This window comes from Chanodichthys erythropterus, chromosome 3, assembly GCF_024489055.1.
Source record: "Chanodichthys erythropterus isolate Z2021 chromosome 3, ASM2448905v1, whole genome shotgun sequence".
NCBI classification, from domain to species: domain Eukaryota; kingdom Metazoa; phylum Chordata; class Actinopteri; order Cypriniformes; family Xenocyprididae; genus Chanodichthys; species Chanodichthys erythropterus.
This window is the reverse complement of record NC_090223.1, coordinates 47,688,923-47,710,921: the sequence shown is the minus strand read 5'-3', so window position 1 is coordinate 47,710,921 and position 21,999 is coordinate 47,688,923. Positions and strand designations below refer to the sequence as shown.

Genomic DNA, 21,999 nt, shown 5'->3' with positions numbered 1-21,999 from the left:
TCTGTATAATCATAAATAAAACTTTTTTTTTTTCAGGGATTTTAACACTTGTACTCCGATTTCATTATGGCCTAAATTGATCCTCAATAAACACATTGCATGTGAAATCGCATACTCTGTGTATATGCTCCTTTTGGATAAGTACTTACTTTTATTTTTTTTGCCTTTTTTTTTTTAAGATAGGACAGTATGTAGACAGGAAGCGAAGTGGGAGAGATAGAGGGGGACGGGGTCGGGAAAGGTCTGCAAGCTGGGGTTGTGGCGAATTTCGGCTCCCTGCCAAATTATTACCCCCTTCGTTGAAGTCGCTACCTGATTGCCTAATCCTGACCGCACCCCTAATCCTAAACCCTCCCCCACACCTAATCCTGAACCTACCAATACTAGGGGTGTAATAATTTGGTGGGGGTCAGAATTCAGCACAACACCGGGACTCGAACTCGGGTCGCCTGAAGCGCAATGACGTTATATGACGCCATGCTGCCCACGAGGCTATCGGCATCGGCAATAAGTACTGACTTGATGACTTTTAAAAAAGTAGGCTATATTTAGTATGAATGTGTGTAGTATGAATGTATTCCGCACATACTACATTTGTCATGCTGTCATTGTTTTGTGACCTACCAGCAGTTGTGTCTCTTCACTGCCATTCACAAATGGGATAGTAAATTGTCCACTGGATGCGAACTTCAGAATCCTGACAGAAGTTGATGGTCATCCAAGTACTTTTTGCCTACTGTTTTATGAATAATGTTTTTCACATACTGTTGAATGAATAATGTTTTTCACATACTGACTGGAAGTACGCATATTCAGAGACAGCAATAGTGTGTTTCTCATTTGGAAGGCTGCATATCTGGACTGCCACGTCACCAAGGCGCTCTCAATTTGAAGGATCCTTGGAAGGCAGCCTTTGTTTCTTTGCTTCATTTGGTATCTTTTGTAGGATGCATCAAGTATACACTAATCAGTCACCTACAAAGCTTTGCACACTTTCAGTTAATATAAAGATATTTAATATAAAGTGTACTGTGACCGCAGTGGCAGAATACTTCATGACGAAAACATGATTACTGGATCATTTTACTAGACCATCTGAGAGAAAATCTAGCATAGAAGCCTTAGGATTGGACAAGAAAGCTTTCCAACTGAGAAGCACCCATAGTAATGACACCACAGATCTCAGACTTTTCCTCTGTCCTCATCCTTTACTCTGCTAGTGTACTCTGTCGCCCTCTGCTGGTTAAAACGAGAACGTCTGGCAGTCTGTCCTCAGCTAATGCCGAGTATCTTGAGGCCACAACAGTAATGTGATTAAGGCAGTTCCACTCTGTTGAGTGGTGTATTCACTGTTTAGATTTTTCTAAATTAAAGGAGCAGAATTAAGGAAAGTGAATGTGGAACAAGAAAAAAGTAACAGCAATTTGAACAAGAAAGACATGCAACAATCTAATTTCAATCGATTTGACACATTTCTCCAAATGAATGTAGTTATGTTGGCACTCTTATGTTGGCAAAACAGTTTGGTATTCACTGCATAATGAAGCACTGCAGTTTATCAAAAATAAGCACTAACATCAAAACTACAAGTATGTTCTCCAACTCTGTTGATTTGATAACAAATTCAGCTGTAGCAACACAAATACATGAATAAAAAATACATGTTTTTTTTTGTGTTCTTTAATTGTGTTCTTCAACATTTCTTTAATGACAAGTTTAGTTGTATAACAATGAGTCCCAAATAAATAAATAAAATAAAAAAGTAAATAAATGTACTGTAATCAGTGAACTTTATAGATCTTGCCTCTCATTTACATCTGGTCAAAGAACACAGCAGATACTTATTTGGGGCTAAGAACATTCCAAGTACAACTGAGAAGTTAACAAATAACAAAGTTTTGTTTGTTGTGGTTGTAAAAATGGTGCACAGATGATTGTGATTTTTTGAGAATTGTGTTCACAATGTTTTGAGAAAACAATGTATGCGATTTGTAATTTGCATGAAATTAAGGAAAATTTACAACCTTTTTAGGACAATTTCAGATCACTGTGTTTACTGTTTTGAGAACAGTGTTTGGAGAAATGTGTCAAATAAATTCAGAAAAACTAATACGCTTCCAGGCTTGAGCAAAATGATCAATTGCATTATTATTTAGGTTCAAAATCAGCACATCTTTAAATAAAGCTTTAAGACCTCCTAAATATTCAAGTTAATTCAAATAAAAAACATAGACTTGGATAATAAAAGGAGCGAAATAGATTTTAAACAGATAAAAACATCTCCATGTATGTCATTAGTACAAATGAAGGCAGCTATGTGATTATTTTTCACTTGAATATGAACATCATAAGCTTCACGATTAGCTTTGTGTACTAATGTACTGTTTGATTCCATGTAGCAATTTCTTGTTTTCTTCATAGACAAAAAAATTCTGGGTAATTCACAATCACAGTAATAACTTAACCAACCTACTCTTTTAAAACAAAAAAATCTGCTTTGACAGTAACTGAGCTGTTCTGATGAATAGAGGTGTTAGCATTAATACAACGATACATGTATGTGTTTTTTTTTTTTGTTTGAAAATCCAAATCTGCCTCTTTTTATAATGTGTTTTAATGTGGAATACTCCTTTGAGGTATTGTATTGTGTTTGTTGCATTGAGTTGTGTCCTATTCTGCTGTAAACTGAGGGAAGTGTGAGTGTGTGCGTCTCACTGCTGCCCTCTTCAGTCAGGAGAAATGGTGCGTCTGCGCAGACAGTTGCATGTCAGGCATTTGAGGATGCTCATGGTAATGTGCATGAGCGAGCCAAAGTTAAAGAGAAGGTTGTAGAAGGTGTGCACTGAAAGTCCTCCGGTCTCATCCGCGTATTTCATGGCCACAATGGGCGTGTAGAGGCTGTTGGTCAGATTCCGGAATCGAGGTTGGCTGGATTCAATCACTTTCTTGGTGCACTGGAATTTGGGTAATTAGGAAGTGAATAATAACGACAAATTTAGTGTATAAACAGACAGAAATGCATGGAGAATTAAACATTTTTTAAAGATTTGAAGGGCAGCGTAAGCAACTTAGAGCTTGCAATTGTTTTCAATGGAATGAATTCATAGGGTTCATATGTTTGCAGTCAAATGGAGGCACATACTTTAGCGATGTCCTCAGGGGTTTGTCCCAATGCCTCAAAGATATCAATGGACGATGGAATGTATACATCCTTGAAGTATCTGACTGTGTCTGCATCTGCTCCAGGATATTCCATCTTAGCCACTTCTTGCATCATCTTTGTTTCAAACTCTGTATGCACTGGGCCTGGTTCGATCATAGACAGTCTGGGAGTACAGAGGGAATGTTACATTAGAAATGAAGCACTCTTTAATGTCAATAAAATGGACTATAAGAAGCCTGTGGACACCAAGTCTGATAAGAGGACACTCAGTCTTATAAACCAATCAATGAATCTTGAGAATAAATCTCGTAATTGGCCCTTTTCAAGAATAAAGTTATAATTTTGACAATATTCAAATGCCTTCCCATATAGGCGGAGATATTTCCAGTATTTCCATGCTGTAATTATAACAAAGCTGCTTATTTAAAGCCTTTGGTAACACTTTATAATAAGTATTCAATAATATAGTACTTATAAATCATTTGCAAACTACTAGTTTATGGTTAATTCATAGTTAGTATATTGTAGTCTCTACATTGTTAATATATTAATAGGCTATATACAAATAGTGAGTTCTTCATTGTCACTGTAATTAAATTGGCTCATATGTAAAGAGTTAGATAATGTTTGTATGCTTTGTTAACAACTTATTAACTGTAAATATTTCTCTCATGAATTAAGTGCTTTAAACTATACTTTATTAGCCATTAATTGCATTAGTATTAAGTGTATAATATACATATACAGTATATATGTGTGTGTGTGCTTATGTGTATGTAAATTTTACGTTTTACGTCAAAGCGTTATGACTTCATTCCCACAGTTTTTTTATTATTATTTTTTATTACCTTCTGATGCAGAATTTTTGTAATTTGCTGGAAAACAAAATCAGTTTTAATCGTGGATCATCTCAATTTGATATTTTAACAATATTTTCATTGTTATGGCTTTAAACCAAAGTCATGTCACTAGGTGGCCATCTTGAAAATGTCTTTCGGGCAGCTATTCCAGTCGGTCACCGTGATTTTGCCAAGTAAGACATGTTCCTGGATCAAAATATTTTGTTGATACTGGAACAACATTCCCATCCGAAAATTTAGTCCTAACCTTTTCCCAACCCCTAAACCTAACATAACTTATCCCTAAAATCAGAGGGAAATGATAGTTGAATAACACTGTTGTGGAAGCACCTAACCCAGGTTGTAAGCCTAAACTTGACATAAATGGTAAACTTGTCCCTCAAATCTGACTGGTTGATTGGAATGTTGTTCCAGGATCAACAAATATGTTGATCCAGGAACATGTTGTACTTGGTGAAATCACATTCACCATTTCGGTCATGCAAGTACGCACGTCCTGATATTGCGGAGTTAGATGAATTCCTGGGTCAACATATTTTGTTGATCCTGGAACAACATTATAGTCTGAAAATTTAGTCTTAACCCTATTCCTACCCCTAAACCTAACCCTGCCCATAAGTTATCCCCAAAATCAGAGGGAAATAATAGATGAATAACACTTATGTAGAAGTACCAATTCATGATTTTAAGCCTAAACTTGACATAATCTGTAAACTTGTCCCTCAAATCTGATTGGTTGATTTGAATGTTGTTCCAGGATCAACAAAAATGTTGACCCAGGAACATGTTGAACTCAGCAATATCAGGTTATGTTGCAAGTACAGCCCCTAACTCTCTCATAAATTTTGTTTCTAAACACTCAAATCATGACAAAAAAACTTAATTTTTCAGGCTGAACCAGCCAATGTGCCTGACGCAGTCATGAGGCCAATTCACACTGCACCAACAGACGGCAACAGACACTTTATCAGGTTTTGTCAGATCAGTGTGTTACTCAAGTCTCTTGGCGTCTGTTGGAGTTTGTTTTTGCCAACTGAACATGCTGAATCAGATTTAGAATGTCTGAGAAGTGATGTGCTGTGATCTGGTGACTGTCAGGATTGGCCTGCATCTGTCAGTGCAGTGTGAATTGGCCTATAAGCATGCCTCTCAGAACAGACTTAAAAGACTGTTTCTACAGCAACTAGAGCTTCTAAAGGCAGCTGAAACAATGACTTTACTAACTGGCGATTGCCACTTTTATTTAGAAGTCGGGAGTTATTCTGCCTTATTGCATGTTGCACTTTCTCCCATTGATAGTATTATGAGTGTATCGTCTTGGTTTATCTAAAGTCTTTTTTCTTGCAGAACATTTCGACTTTAGATGTGAATAGGCCCCTTAAAAGGTTAGTTCACCCAAAAATTACATTTATGTCATTAATTACTCACCCTCATGTCGTTCCACTCCGGTAAAACCTTCGTTCATCTTCGGAACACAAATTAAGATCTTTTTGATGAAGTCTGAGAGCTTTCTGTCTCTTCAAAAAGACATCTTAAAGATCCAATCCAACTACCACCCCAAGGTGCGGAAAGGTTGGAAAAAGACATCATTAAAGTACTCCATGTGACCCAAGTGGCTTAAACTCAATTTTATGGAGCAATGTGAGTGCTTTGTTTTTGCAAAAAAACATAATTTACCACTTTATTTACGCATGCGTCGTGAAGCTCTCGTGAACACTCGCGCATGCGGGTTGACGTGCGAGTCTGAAAACAACACGCATGCGTCGTGAAGCTCTCGTGAACACTCGCGTATGCGGTTGATGTGCGAGTCTGAAAACAACACGCATGCATCATGAAGCTCTCGTGAACACTCGCGGACACTCGCGTATGCGGTTGACGTGCGAGTCTGAAAACAACACGGATGCATCGTGAAGCTCTCGTGAACACTCGCGGACACTCGCGTATGCGGTTGACGTGCGAGTCTGAAAACAACACGCATGCATCGTGAAGCTCTCGTGAACACTCGCGCATGCGCGTTAACGTGCGAGTCTGAAAACAACACGCATGCGTCGTGAAGCTCTCGTGAACACTCGCGCATGCGGGTTGACGTGTGAGTCTGAAAACAACACGCATGCGTCGTGAAGCTCTCGTGAACACTCGCGGACACTCGCATATGCGGTTGACGTGCGAGTCTGAAAACAACACGCATGCATCGTGAAGCTCTCGTGAACATTCGCGGACACTCGCGTATGCGGTTGACGTGCGAGTCTGAAAAAAACACGCATGCATCGTGAAGCTCTCGTGAACACTCGCGCATGCGCGTTAACGTGCGAGTCTGAAAACAACACGCATGCGTCGTGAAGCTCTCGTGAACACTCGCGCATTCGGGTTGACGTGCGAGTCTGAAAACAACACGCATGCATCGTGAAGCTCTCGTGAACACTCGCGCATGCGCGTTAACGTGCGAGTCTGAAAACAACACGCATGCATCGTGAAGCTCTCGTGAACACTCGCGCATGCACGTTAACGTGCGAGTCTGAAAACAACACGCATGCGTCGTGAAGCTCTCGTGAACACTCGCGTATGCGGTTGACGTGCGAGTCTGAAAACAACACGCATGCATCGTGAAGCTCTCGTGAACACTCGCGCATGCGCGTTAACGTGCGAGTCTGAAAACAACACGCATGCGTCGTGAAGCTCTCGTGAACACTCGCGCATGCGGGTTGACGTGTGAGTCTGAAAACAACACGTATGCATCGTGAAGCTCTCGTGAACACTCGCGCATGCGGGTTGACGTGTGAGTCTGAAAACAACACGCATGCGTCGTGAAGCTCTCGTGAACACTCGCGCATGCGGGTTGACGTGTGAGTCTGAAAACAACACGCATGCGTCGTGAAGCTCTCGTGAACACTCGCGCATGCGGGTTGACGTGTGAGTCTGAAAACAACACGCATGCGTCGTGAAGCTCTCGTGAACACTCGCGTATGCGCGTTAACGTGCGAGTCTGAAAACAACACGCATGCGTCGTGAAGCTCTCGTGAACACTCGCGGACACTCGCGTATGCGGTTGACGTGCGAGTCTGAAAACAACACGCATGCATCGTGAAGCTCTCGCGAACACTCGCGCATGCGCGTTAACGTGCGAGTCTGAAAACAACACGCATGCGTCGTGAAGCTCTCGTGAACACTCGCGGACACTCGCGTATGCGGTTGACGTGCGAGTCTGAAAACAACACGCATGCATCGTGAAGCTCACGTGAACACTCGCGCATGCGCGTTAACGTGCGACTCTCAAAACAACACGCATGCATCGTGAACACTCGCGCATGCGCGTTAACGTGCGAGTCTGAAAACAACACGCATGCGTCGTGAAGCTCTCGTGAACACTCGCGGACACTCGCGTATGCGGTTGACGTGCGAGTCTGAAAACAACATGCATGCGTCGTGAAGCTCTCGTGAACACTCGCGCATGCGGGTTGACGTGTGAGTCTGAAAACAACACGCATGCGTCGTGAAGCTCTCGTGAACACTCGCGCATGCGCGTTAACGTGCGAGTCTGAAAACAACACGCATGCGTCGTGAAGCTCTCGTGAACACTCGCGCATGCGCGTTAACGTGCAAGTCTGAAAACAACAGGCATGCGTCGTGAAGCTCTCGTGAACACTCGCGGACACTCGCGCATGCGGGTTGACGTGTGAGTCTGAAAACAACACGCATGCGTCGTGAAGCTTGTGAACACTCGCGGACACTCGCGTATGCGGTTGACGTGCGAGTCTGAAAACAACACGCATGCATTGTGAAGCTCTCGTGAACACTCGCGCATGCGCGTTAACGTGCGAGTCTGAAAACAACACGCATGCGTCGTGAAGCTCTCGTGAACACTCGCGGACACTCGCGTATGCGGTTGACGTGCGAGTCTGAAAACAACACGCATGCATCGTGAAGCTCTCGTGAACACTCGCGCATGCGCGTTAACGTGCGAGTCTGAAAACAACACGCATGCGTCGTGAAGCTCTCGTGAACACTCGCGCATGCGGGTTGACGTGTGAGTCTGAAAACAACACGCATGCGTCGTGAAGCTCTCGTGAACACTCGCGTATGCGGTTGACGTGCGAGTCTGAAAACAACACGCATGCATCGTGAAGCTCTCGTGAACACTCGCGGACACTCGCGTTAACGTGCAAGTCTGAAAACAACAGGCATGCGTCGTGAAGCTCTCGTGAACACTCGCGGACACTCGCGCATGCGGGTTGACGTGTGAGTCTGAAAACAACACACATGCGTCGTGAAGCTTGTGAACACTCGCGGACACTCGCGTATGCGGTTGACGTGCGAGTCTGAAAACAACACGCATGCATTGTGAAGCTCTCGTGAACACTCGCGTATGCGCGTTAACGTGCGAGTCTGAAAACAACACGCATGCGTCGTGAAGCTCTCGTGAACACTCACGGACACTCGCGTATGCGGTTGACGTGCGAGTCTGAAAACAACACGCATGCATCGTGAAGCTCACGTGAACACTCGCGCATGCGCGTTAACGTGCGAGTCTGAAAACAACACGCATGCGTCGTGAAGCTCTCGTGAACACTCGCGGACACTCGCGTATGCGGTTGACGTGCGACTCTCAAAACAACACGCATGCATCGTGAACACTCGCGCATGCGCGTTAACGTGCGAGTCTGAAAACAACACGCATGCGTCGTGAAGCTCTCGTGAACACTCGCGGACACTCGCGTATGCGGTTGACGTGCGAGTCTGAAAACAACATGCATGCGTCGTGAAGCTCTCGTGAACACTCGCGCATGCGGGTTGACGTGTGAGTCTGAAAACAACACGCATGCGTCGTGAAGCTTGTGAACGCTCGCGGACACTCGCGTATGCGGTTGACGTGCGAGTCTGAAAACAACACGCATGCATCGTGAAGCTCTCGTGAACACTCGCGCATGCGCGTTAACGTGCGAGTCTGAAAACAACACGCATGCGTCGTGAAGCTCTCGTGAACACTCGCGGACACTCGCGTATGCGGTTGACGTGCGAGTCTGAAAACAACACGCATGCATCGTGAAGCTCTCGTGAACACTCGCGCATGCGCGTTAACGTGCGAGTCTGAAAACAACCCGCATGCGTCGTGAAGCTCTCGTGAACACTCGCGCATGCGGGTTGACGTGTGAGTCTGAAAACAACACGCATGCGGCGTGAAGCTCTCGTGAACACTCGCGTATGCGGTTGACGTGCGAGTCTGAAAACAACACGCATGCATCGTGAAGCTCTCGTGAACACTCGCGGACACTCGCGTATGCGGTTGACGTGCGAGTCTGAAAACAACACGCATGCATCGTGAAGCTCTCGCGAACACTCGCGCATGCGCGTTAACGTGCGAGTCTGAAAACAACACGCATGCGTCGTGAAGCTCTCGTGAACACTCGCGGACACTCGCGTATGCGGTTGACGTGCGAGTCTGAAAACAACATGCATGCGTCGTGAAGCTCACGTGAACACTCGCGCATGGGCGTTAACGTGCGACTCTCAAAACAACACGCATGCATCGTGAACACTCGCGCATGCGCGTTAACGTGCGAGTCTGAAAACAACACGCATGCGTCGTGAAGCTCTCTTGAACACTCGCGGACACTCGCGTATGCGGTTGACGTGCGAGTCTGAAAACAACATGCATGCGTCGTGAAGCTCTCGTGAACACTCGCGCATGCGCGTTAACGTGCGACTCTCAAAACAACACGCATGCATCGTGAACACTCGCGCATGCGCGTTAACGTGCGAGTCTGAAAACAACATGCATGCGTCGTGAAGCTCTCGTGAACACTCGCGCATGCGCGTTAACGTGCGACTCTCAAAACAACACGCATGCATCGTGAACACTCGCGCATGCGCGTTAACGTGCGAGTCTGAAAACAACACGCATGCGTCGTGAAGCTCTCGTGAACACTCGCGGACACTCGCGTATGCGGTTGACGTGCGAGTCTGAAAACAACATGCATGCGTCGTGAAGCTCTCGTGAACACTCGCGCATGCGGGTTGACATGTGAGTCTGAAAACAACACGCATGCGTCGTGAAGCTTGTGAACACTCGCGGACACTCGCGTATGCGGTTGACGTGCGAGTCTGAAAACAACACGCATGCATCGTGAAGCTCTCGTGAACACTCGCGCATGCGCGTTAACGTGCGAGTCTGAATACAACACGCATGCGTCGTGAAGCTCTCGTGAACACTCGCGGACACTCGCGTATGCGGTTGACGTGTGAGTCTGAAAACAACACGCATGCGTCGTGAAGCTCTCATGAACACTCGCGTATGCGGTTGACGTGCGAGTCTGAAAACAACACGCATGCATCGTGAAGCTCTCGTGAACACTCGCGGACACTCGCGTATGCGGTTGACGTGCGAGTCTGAAAACAACACGCATGCATCGTGAAGCTCTCGTGTACACTCGCGCATGCGCGTTAACGTGCAAGTCTGAAAACAACAGGCATGCGTCGTGAAGCTCTCGTGAACACTCGCGGACACTCGCGCATGCGGGTTGACGTGTGAGTCTGAAAACAACATGCATGCGTCGTGAAGCTTGTGAACACTCGCGGACACTCGCGTATGCGGTTGACGTGCGAGTCTGAAAACAACACGCATGCATTGTGAAGCTCTCGTGAACACTCGCGCATGCGCGTTAACGTGCAAGTCTGAAAACAACACGCATGCGTCGTGAAGCTCTCGTGAACACTCGCGGACACTCGCGTATGCGGTTGACGTGCGAGTCTGAAAACAACACGCATGCATCGTGAAGCTCTCGTGAACACTCGCGCATGCGCGTTAACGTGCGAGTCTGAAAACAACACGCATGCGTCGTGAAGCTCTCGTGAACACTCGCGTATGCGGTTGACGTGCGAGTCTGAAAACAACACGCATGCATCGTGAAGCTCTCGTGAACACTCGCGGACACTCGCGTTAACGTGCAAGTCTGAAAACAACAGGCATGCGTCGTGAAGCTCTCGTGAACACTCGCGGACACTCGCGCATGCGGGTTGACGTGTGAGTCTGAAATCAACACACATGCGTCGTGAAGCTTGTGAACACTCGCGCATGCGGGTTGACGTGTGAGTCTGAAAACAACACGCATGCGTCTTGAAGCTTGTGAACGCTCGCGGACACTCGCGTATGCGGTTGACGTGCGAGTCTGAAAACAACACGCATGCATTGTGAAGCTCTCGTGAACACTCGCGCATGCGCGTTAACGTGCGAGTCTGAAAACAACACGCATGCGTCGTGAAGCTCTCGTGAACACTCGCGGACACTCGCGTATGCGGTTGACGTGCGAGTCTGAAAACAACACGCATGCATCGTGAAGCTCTCGTGAACACTCGCGCATGCGCGTTAACGTGCGAGTCTGAAAACAACACGCATGCGTCGTGAAGCTCTCGTGAACACTCGCGCATGCGGGTTGACGTGTGAGTCTGAAAACAACACGCATGCGTCGTGAAGCTCTCGTGAACACTCGCGTATGCGGTTGACGTGCGAGTCTGAAAACAACACGCATGCATCGTGAAGCTCTCGTGAACACTCGCGGACACTCGCGTTAACGTGCAAGTCTGAAAACAACAGGCATGCGTCGTGAAGCTCTCGTGAACACTCGCGGACACTCGCGCATGCGGGTTGACGTGTGAGTCTGAAATCAACACACATGCGTCGTGAAGCTTGTGAACACTCGCGGACACTCGCGTATGCGGTTGACGTGCGAGTCTGAAAACAACACGCATGCATTGTGAAGCTCTCGTGAACACTCGCGCATGCGCGTTAACGTGCGAGTCTGAAAACAACACGCATGCGTCGTGAAGCTCTCGTGAACACTCACGGACACTCGCGTATGCGGTTGACGTGCGAGTCTGAAAACAACACGCATGCATCGTGAAGCTCACGTGAACACTCGCGCATGCGCGTTAACGTGCGAGTCTGAAAAAAACACGCATGCGTCGTGAAGCTCTCGTGAACACTCGCGGACACTCGCGTATGCGGTTGACGTGCGAGTCTGAAAACAACATGCATGCGTCGTGAAGCTCTCGTGAACACTCGCGCATGCGCGTTAACGTGCGACTCTCAAAACAACACGCATGCGTCGTGAAGCTCTCGTGAACACTCGCGCATGCGGGTTGACGTGTGAGTCTGAAAACAACACGCATGCGTCGTGAAGCTCTCGTGAACACTCGCGTATGCGGTTGACGTGCGAGTCTGAAAACAACACGCATGCATCGTGAAGCTCTCGTGAACACTCGCGGACACTCGCGTTAACGTGCAAGTCTGAAAACAACAGGCATGCGTCGTGAAGCTCTCGTGAACACTCGCGGACACTCGCGCATGCGGGTTGACGTGTGAGTCTGAAATCAACACACATGCGTCGTGAAGCTTGTGAACACTCGCGGACACTCGCGTATGCGGTTGACGTGCGAGTCTGAAAACAACACGCATGCATTGTGAAGCTCTCGTGAACACTCGCGCATGCGCGTTAACGTGCGAGTCTGAAAACAACACGCATGCGTCGTGAAGCTCTCGTGAACACTCACGGACACTCGCGTATGCGTTTGACGTGCGAGTCTGAAAACAACACGCATGCATCGTGAAGCTCACGTGAACACTCGCGCATGCGCGTTAACGTGCGAGTCTGAAAAAAACACGCATGCGTCGTGAAGCTCTCGTGAACACTCGCGGACACTCGCGTATGCGGTTGACGTGCGAGTCTGAAAACAACATGCATGCGCCGTGAAGCTCTCGTGAACACTCGCGCATGCGCGTTAACGTGCGACTCTCAAAACAACACGCATGCATCGTGAAGCTCTCGTGAACACTCGCGCATGCGCGTTAACGCGCGAGTCTGAAAACAACAGGCATGCGTCGTGAAGCTCTCGTGAACACAGAAAGCTCGCAGACTTCATCAAAAATATCTTAATTTGTGTTCCGAAGATGAAGGAAGATCTTAAGTTTGTGGAATGACATGAGGGTGAGTAATTAATGACAGAAATTTCTTTTTTTGGTGAACTAACCCTTTAATCATATGACTTCAAACCACTTACTTCACATTAAACTTCAGCAGCTGCACAGCCATACTCTCACAGAAGCCCTCGATGGCGAACTTAGAGGCCGTGTAGACATCATTGAATACCACACCTGCAGATGAGTTCAATAGAGATATATTCAGTGATAATGTCATTGTTCTGCTGCCCAAACCATGTGTTGCATTTCTGTCTATCATAATGCTCTACAGCTAAATGAATAGCTCTATTGTTCATCTGACTGTCAAGCATTCAGCTGTGTGACACAGAAGGTTTCAGTCAGGCCTCTAAAGCCTGGTGTGTCCTTCCTACCCTGCAGGCCCATTACGCTGCTCATGATGATAATGTGGCCAGCTCGCCTCTTCTTCATGTCTGGCATGACCTCTTTTATCATGCGCACAGTTCCGAAGAAGTTGGTCTCAAACACTTTCTTCATCTCATCCATACTGATGCTCTCCACAGGGCCCAGCAAACCCACGCCTGCATTATTAACTGGAAAATCAGACAGGAAACACGGGTGGTTATGGAGTTGACTGTTCCCTGAAGCACTAGGGTAATATTGATCTATTGTGAGCAGCACTTTTCATTCGACACATGCTTATTCTAGTTTCTAGCAATCTCATGTAGTATCTGTTGTATCTATTTGTATCGCTGCTAAAACAGGCAAGAAAAAATCTGTTCAGTTTCTATAATGCCAATTCAAGCCTAAACCAAATCCTATTAAAGTTAATGCGTCTCAAAGTAGGATTTGATGCATGTGTGTGGGTTTTTTTTTAGTAATCATGTGACACGTTTATACAACAAGTGTTTTGTTAAGAACAACAACAGGTAGTGAACCCTTGTGAAAAAGAAGTGCACTTAATTGTATTGAATGTGAATTTGTAGTGTACTTCAAATCTTAAATATATATATATATATATATATATATATATATATATATATATATATATATATATATATATATATATATATCTTTAATATATATAAAAACTGAAATCAAAGGCCATTTAAGTGCACTTAAGGAACACAATTTCATGATTGTTTCTTAACACAATGCACACTTTATAAAAAATATCAAGTATTACTTTAAATTACATGTTTTAATGATCTTTTGTTGTGTTTTTGTTTTTTGTGTAAGATGCACACCAGTAATGTTTTTTTTTCTAGGGTACATTTATAAAAGCTACTTAAAAGCCTTAATTGAATTAATCCTGGCTTAGTCTAAGCCCTGCCTGTGTAACCGGGCCTTAAGGTCCAATAGAATATAGTATATTTTAGTTTACTGCTTGGTTGTACATTCAGCAGTACATTTGAATCGCATTTCAATGACAACAGAAGTATAAATTACCAGACGTCCTACTGAAGTGGTTCCAAAAAGCACTCTAAAGTTCCGCTAAATGCTTATAATATAAATTTAAGCTATAATACATTTTCATGTAATTGCAGTTAACATGTGCCCAAAATATTACTTAAAGGGATAGTTCACCCAAAAATGAAAATTATCCTATAATTTACTCATCCTCAAGCCATTCTAGGTGTATATGACTTTCTTCTTTCAGACAAACATAATCAGAGTTATATTAAAAAATGTTCGGGCTCTTCCGAGCTTTATAATGGGAGTGAATGTGATTTTGAAGTCGTGACCTCTGACCCGACGCATGACATATCGACGAACATGACAGCGCAGAGGATAGAGCAAAACAAAACACCGGTCACGAATTAGTCTAAAATGAGAATTTTTACAGAGAAATGTCGGAGGATTTTGAAATAAGAGAAAAGGAGCTTGAGTTTGTTGCCCAGCCATATTGGTTTGAACAGTGAGAGGCGTCTACTCTTACCTAAGTTTACGCTACTCCTGCATGCGTCATGTCAGAAGTCACTCTTTTGCTGGAAGTTGACTAGCCTACAGCCATTGCCGGAAGCCAGTGATTATAGTTTATAAACAGGGCGGCACATAAGTGGTGCGCATACATGTCCAAAAGAAAAAAGGAGCTGGGTAAATAAATTTAGACCGCTCATTTGCGTACTGACATGGTTGACAGCTGTTAATACACAATCACTGTTTTAGATCGACTAACTTCCATTTTTCCATAATTTAAAATAACTAAATGCATAAATCTGCCAGTTGCAGAGCAAAACACAAAGCTGTGAGTGACATTCACTGACACGCTTCACTTGGCAGAGCTAAAAGGGGCAGTGCATTCTTCCTGGCAACCCGCCAAAATAAAAGCTTGCTGATTTTAGGTTTGAAAATGATGAAAAATGCATATATAAAAAAAAAAAAAAAAGAAAATGTAAATATTAGCATTATATTTTAAGTGTACTATAAAATAATTGTATTTTTATTTAATTTTTTTTATTTTAAAATATAATATTTTTTTTTTTACTATTTTGTTTATTATTTTATTTAAAAAACAAACTAACTAAATAAAGTGCAATAATGCTATTATTAATTATTTTATTTTTTATAGTTATATTTAATGGGTCACACTTTGTGCAGTGTGAGCACCAACACGGATCTCCAGGTGCTCTCGTGAGAACCAGAGTGAACAACTTATGTGCACCCCTGTTTATAAAGTTATAAATATGGATATTTTTCTCACAAGAACACATGCAGCCTTTATTAACCGCCTGGAGCCGTATGGAGTTTTGTTGATGGATGGATGCACTTTTTTGGGCTTCAGAATCTAAGGTACTGTACCATTCACTCCCATTATAACGCTGGAAAGCGCCAGGATGTTATTTTTAAATAACACAGATTGTGTTCGGCTAATAGAAGAAAATCATATACACCTAGGATGGCTCGAGGGTGAGTAAATTATGGGATCATTTTCATTTTTGGTTGATCTAACCTTTTAAGTATATTCTTTTACACTATATTATTTCCAAGTATATTCAAGTCCAAATCTGATCCTGCTGCATATATATTTGAAAAGCCCATCTAAAAAAACTGGATTTCCCCTGCAGTTTGAACAAAGCAAAATGAGGTCAAAGGAATCCTGCACTCACTGAGAACGTCAATGTGGCGGTCCTTTACACTGTCAATGCATTGCCTGACTGAGTCATCACTGCACACATCCAACGGCAGCAGTGTCAAGGTCTTGCCGTATGCATCACCCGCTGCTTCCACCAGCCGGTCCTTCTTTTTCAGGTCTCTCATAGTGGCAATAACTTTAAGACAAGTGAAAGAGAATAAGCATATCATCAACAAAGTGTCAGTAATTACTCAAAAATGCAAGCTTAATATCTACAAGGGGTCCCACTAGATGCTTTGTCCTGAAATCAGTGCAGAAGATTGCAGTTTGATTGAATTTTGCCCCTTTTATGTTTTTTAACACTGATATATGCTGACCCAAACAAATCACTCAATGTAACCAGTGTTAAGTGTTGCTTAATTAAACTGTGGCTGAAAGATAAGCTGAAGAGATTAACATTTAAATGCACTTTGCACTTTGAACACATGTGGGACACTGACCTAAATCAAGCGCCCATCCCAGATTTAATAATAAGCTGAACATTTTTTATCTGTAATTCGTGTTGTTGCATTTGGAGTAATCAGCTTTATCCTTATGAAAACATTAGAAATCCAGTTCACTCTGTGATGTCAGTGATCAGCTGTGCTGGCATGTTCTACATGAGAAGCAAAGCTATCTTTTTTTTTTTTTACCATCATTCCATTTTTAAGGTTGATATTTAAATTTGCGCAGCATGATTCACTGTTCCTCGTGGGTGTAAGTTGGATAAAAGTGTCTGCTAAATGGATACAATATTCAATGTGAACTTCAATGTTTCAATGAAGGTTTACTCTTCATTTTTGACGATGAAAGACATTATTTTTCTCTCTTGCTGATCAAGTCAAAATTTAAAGATGAGGAGCCTCGGCAGCTTGTTTATGCGTCATTCATTTGTCAAATTATTGTAGTCTATCAACAGACAGCATCTATGATCAGTCACAGCTCAGCTGTTGTTGAAAAGTGCCAGTGAACATGCAGAAACCGTAGTGCATCTGTAAGGTGATGATGGAGAGACACAGCTGCTGGGAAATCTGCATTCCTGTCTTCTCAGACTAGATTTCACTTGTATACATTAAGCATAAGCTGTACTTGATGAGAGAAGAACTTAATTCTTACGACACACAAGGGCTGTATGGCCAAACTAGGCCACAACATAAATGTGTTTGCGAGAACAACCGACTCATTGTTAAAGCTGTTGTTTTAAGACTTGAGGCAGATTAAACATTCTTGAATGAGCCACTCTCACTTGTAATTGGATTTTTTTTTGGCTTCTTTGAAGTTGGCATATATCACTGCTTCTCATTATAACCAGAACCAATGAAAAGGATTTTGTTGTTGTTTTTTTCATTCTTTCCGAAAAATCCACTGTTGCAATGCTCTCAGAATGGGAACAAAGTTCAAATGGAATTCATTTAAAAGATGAAAAAGAATGAAAGATATTTTGTGAATGGAGAAGTTCCTATTATGACGGTTTCATTTTAACATCCCCATTTCAACTTTCTTAAAAGCATCCGTTTCATGTAGGAAAATAATGGGTCTGACTGTAGCGTTACTGCAGGAGGTCCACCAATCTCAAGATAGTTAAAAAGTCACAATATAAATTGAACCAAATCTAAAGAAGTGAAAAGTTTCATTGTCTTGCCCACATTAAATGTATTAAAGGGTTAGTTCACCCAAAAAATGAAATGTCACACCTGTAAGACATTTGTTCATCTTCAGAACACAAATTAGGATATTTTTGATGAAATCCGATGGTTCAGTGAGGCCTCTATTGCCAGCAAGATAATTAAGACTTTCGGATGCCCAGAAAGCTACTAAAGACATATTTAAAATATTGTTATGAAGCGACAAGAATACTTTTTGTGCTCCAAAAAAACAAAATAACGACTTTATTCAACAATATCTAGTGATGGGCGATTTCAAAACACTGCTTCATGAAGCTTCGAAGCTTTACAAATCTTTTGTTTCGAATCAGTGGTTCGCAGCACCAAAATCACATGATTTCAGTAAACGAGGCTTCGTTACCTCATAAGTGTTTTGAAATTTCAATAGTTCACGTGACTTTGGCAGTTTTTTATATACGCTCTGAACCACTGATTCGAAACAAAAGATTTGTAAAGCTTCGAAGCTTCATGAAGCAGTGTTTTGAAATCGCCCATCACTAGATATTGTTGAAAAGTCGTTATTTTGGTTTTTTTAGTGCACAAAAAGTATTCTCATTGCTTCATAACATTAAGGTTGAACCACTGTAGTCACATGAACTGTTTTTAGTAGCTTTCTGGGCATAGAAAGTGTTAATTGCAGTGATGGGAAGTTTTGGCTCAAAAATAAGTGAAATAAGTTTTTTCTAGTCGACTAGTAGTTGTTCAGACATTTCAAGCTTTCTATAGATGTATTTCTCATGTCTGTGAGGCAAGCAGCCACTGCGTTTCGGTTTATTTAGACGTGCTCCAGTTCACGTGCAAGTGATCGCGCAGGCGCCTCCATTATATTGTCTGCTATATTTGCTTATTATTTATTAAATCTAGGCAATCGGTTGATGGAACATTGATTAAAATTAAGATACAATTTTTATAAAACGAAAATCACTTTAAAGAAAGGCTTTCTACAAAACAAAACTTAATGAAGTGGTCAAAATCATGTCTGACCCATATATTGCGCATCTTATGATATATTCTATCTTACTCATGCTGTTCATAATCAAATAGATGAATTTAAAACATAACACAGGCCCTTTTAAACAAAAATATGAAACTACGCTTTCTTTAATGTCTACCAACACGTATAGTAGGCCTACAGTACAGAGAAATTTCATGTCATGAGCAAGACCGGATCATGAGTCACGAGTCAGATCAAGCATAATTTATTTTTATATTTAATATTGGTGGCATCCAAGTTATTTTTTTTATTTTTTTTAAAAAGTAATGCAATAGTTACTTTCCCTGGTAATTAGTTACTTTTATAATGATATAACTCAGTTACTATTTGTGAGAACTACTATAACTAATTACTTTTTTAAAGTAACGTGCCCAACACTGGTTAATTATCTTGCTGTCAACAGTGGCCTCACTCAGCCTTTGGATTTTATCAAAAATATCTCAATTTGTGTTCCTAAGATGAACAAAGGTCATACGGGTGTGGAACGACATGAGGGTGAGTAATTAATATCAGAAATTTCATTTTTGGGTGAAGTTACCCTTTAAAATATAATGTAGAAGTACTACATAACTCTACATCAGTACATTTACAGTAAGCATCATAAAAAAGTATGTTACATTGTTAGCACTTTATAATACAGTCCTTTTTTGTAATAACTGGGTAATAACTAGTCCTGAACCTATCTTAACCCATGTAGTATTATTCAGTACTTTCTTGGTAAGTACACTGTAAGTACAATGAAAGCGCAACCAATACATTAAAGGGTTAGTTCCCCCAAAAATAAAAATTCTGTCATCATTTACTCACGCTCAAGTTGTTCCAAACCTGTATGAATTTATTTGTTCTGCTGAAGAACCAAACAGTTGATGGACCACACTGACTTGGAAGTCAATGTGGTCCATCAACTGTTTGGTTACCCAATATTCTTCAAAATATCTTCTTTTGTGTTCAGCAGACGAAAGACACTCATACATACGGGTCATGATGAGAGAATTTTCATTCAGGCCAGGCTTCATCTCTTAATCCACCAAGGGTCTGAAAAAGGTTGAAGACCCCTGGTGTAAACCATTTGATTGACATTAATGAGTCTCTGGATGTAGCTGAGTAGGAGATAACAAATGTCCAATGGTTTTGCCCTGCTCAGAGTGCAGATGAAGTCTTCAGACGACCCTCGCTTTAGAGCCCTCACTTGTACAGGTCTCAAACTTTGTCCCTCTCCCAACACTCATTCCAGTGTGTGAACTATGGGCGCATTAGACACGGCACTAAACCAGGGCAGCGGTCTACAATTCACAGCCATAAAGGGAGCTTTGTACTGGAGAAGTCACTTGAAAGAGAACTGGCAGTCTCTTTATGATCTCCGCCTGGCAAGCGGTATTCTCGCGAAGCCGTACCCTGGAAACTGCGCTTTCACATGATAATAAAGAGCCTTTGGGTTCAACTAGAGAAAAGTGAATGTATAATCTTGAAGAGACAAACTAATGCGTAAATGTACAGCGTGTTATGTAATGAAAATATCCACCAGCTGCGTTACAAAATAAGACATGTAGGCTACCGACTAACTCCAAACTGACTTGTAATATCTACAACTTTTAAAATATGCTTAAGCACAAAGCAAAACGTTATACAGACGTTTGAACGCCGAAGGAATTATAACGCAAATGAGCGCGTTTACCATGGTAACGCTTCTGTTCGTCTCTGGCCAGCAGCACGGCGATCCGCAGTCCGATCCCGGAGGAGCAGCCGGTGATCAGCACCACTTTCTGCGCGCAGCCACTCGCCATGGCAACTCCTGTCAGTCTCAGCTGCGAGCTGGATCAGAGCACTTTAAAAAACTTAAAGCGGATAATGCAACTCGGCGCTCATGTGAGCGGGTTATGCAGTCACATGGCAGGCAGAATCGATTAGTTAAAGAAGGACGCAAACACGCGTGCTTACTTACGTTAGCATCAGCGTTTACTGTACTGCTTTGAAAAACAAACAGATTAACGCAGTTGTGGGTGCAAAGGGGAGAGGTGTGTGTGTGTGTGTGTGTGTGTGTGTGTGTGTGTGTGTGTTTAGGGAGGGGACGGGGGTCTAAGGCGAGGAATAATAAATACAGTTAATCAACAAACTATTACAAGTTAACAATTTTAATTAAATTAATTACATCAAAGCGTCAGCCATGAGCCATCAGAGTGAGCATGATTTTAAAAGGATTCAGTGATTGTAGGCTACCTACAACATGTAGGCCTGTAGCCATATTATATTATATTATATTATATTATATTATATTATATTATATTATATTATATTATATTATATTATATTATATTATATTATATTCGGCGAACCTACATAAGGTTTGGAAAGTGGGTAGAGGGATATATTATAGTATTCATATTATTTTAGTTTGTTATTTATGGTATGTGAGTTTGGATTTGCTTTGCCATCCTCGACTAGTAAATGGTAGGCTATCTTTGTACTAGTGATTATTCAGTTTTTGAAGCCTTTTTGTTTTTGGATTTGCACTCTAGTTCTCCATTTTGTTTCCAAGTTTTATTTTATTTTTAATATTATCTAATAGGCTCGCTAGTTAATAGCCTACATACAGTATGACCATAAGCATTTTCCACACTCAGTAAGCTGCTTAGGAATTACATTAGTCTGTACTGCCACCTGCTGGTAAAACTCGATACAAGACTCTAAATTTAGTTTTTACAGTTTTTTTCAATTGCTAACATACTTTTGTCCATTCTGTAGTCACATTTTCAAAAGCTGACCTCATACCAAAATCATGGATCTTTCTCATCTTATTTGCAAATGCTTAAACACAGCAAGTCATAAATGAAGACCCAATGTTCCAATCTTTAAATATAGGATAAAATCTCTTCTGCAACAACAGCAGCTCAAAAGTATTGAAAAAAAATATATAAAACAAATACTGAAACAATTGATAAGCATTTTTAATTAGCAGATCACTGAAATATTGAGAAATAGCAGATTCCAGTCTCAGTTGGAAGCATAGTCAGGGGTTGAACTTCTTTCCATTACATGGGTATACACAGTAAAATAGGACTCTTTGAATCGGATTTGTTCAGTGTGGATGAAGAACAACACAGAGGAGCAGAGAGAAAATAATATCTGGGTAAGGGAGAAGAATAGATGAAGGAGGAAAGGAGAAGTTGGATCAGGACAAGGGAGAAGAAGAGGTATGGGAGAGGAGGAAGAATGCTGGACTGTGCATCTCTGTTTTTTTCCCTTACACGTGGAACCTATGAAAGCTTATTTCTGC

At 42.4% G+C, this 21,999-nt stretch overlaps 2 protein-coding genes across 4 annotated transcripts in view; one reads left to right on the top strand and one right to left on the bottom strand.

Moving 5' to 3' along the window:
- The window catches only part of col5a3a (collagen, type V, alpha 3a), a 217,600-nt gene that overhangs the window by 91,282 nt on the left and 104,319 nt on the right, over positions 1–21,999 (top strand). The window lies entirely within an intron of this gene.
- Positions 1,556–20,679, bottom strand: rdh8a (retinol dehydrogenase 8a). Of its 2 annotated transcripts, XM_067376461.1 has the most exons (6): positions 20,401–20,679; positions 16,063–16,224; positions 13,366–13,545; positions 13,075–13,168; positions 3,143–3,326; positions 1,556–2,954 (listed from the first exon to the last, which is right to left on the bottom strand). In XM_067376461.1, exons 1-6 carry the CDS (start codon positions 20,507–20,509, stop codon positions 2,727–2,729), a joined length of 957 nt encoding a protein of 318 aa, XP_067232562.1. In that variant the 5' UTR covers positions 20,510–20,679; the 3' UTR covers positions 1,556–2,726. The 2 variants fall into 2 exon arrangements, with proteins under 2 accessions (XP_067232562.1, XP_067232573.1); XM_067376472.1 differs by lacking the exon at positions 13,366–13,545.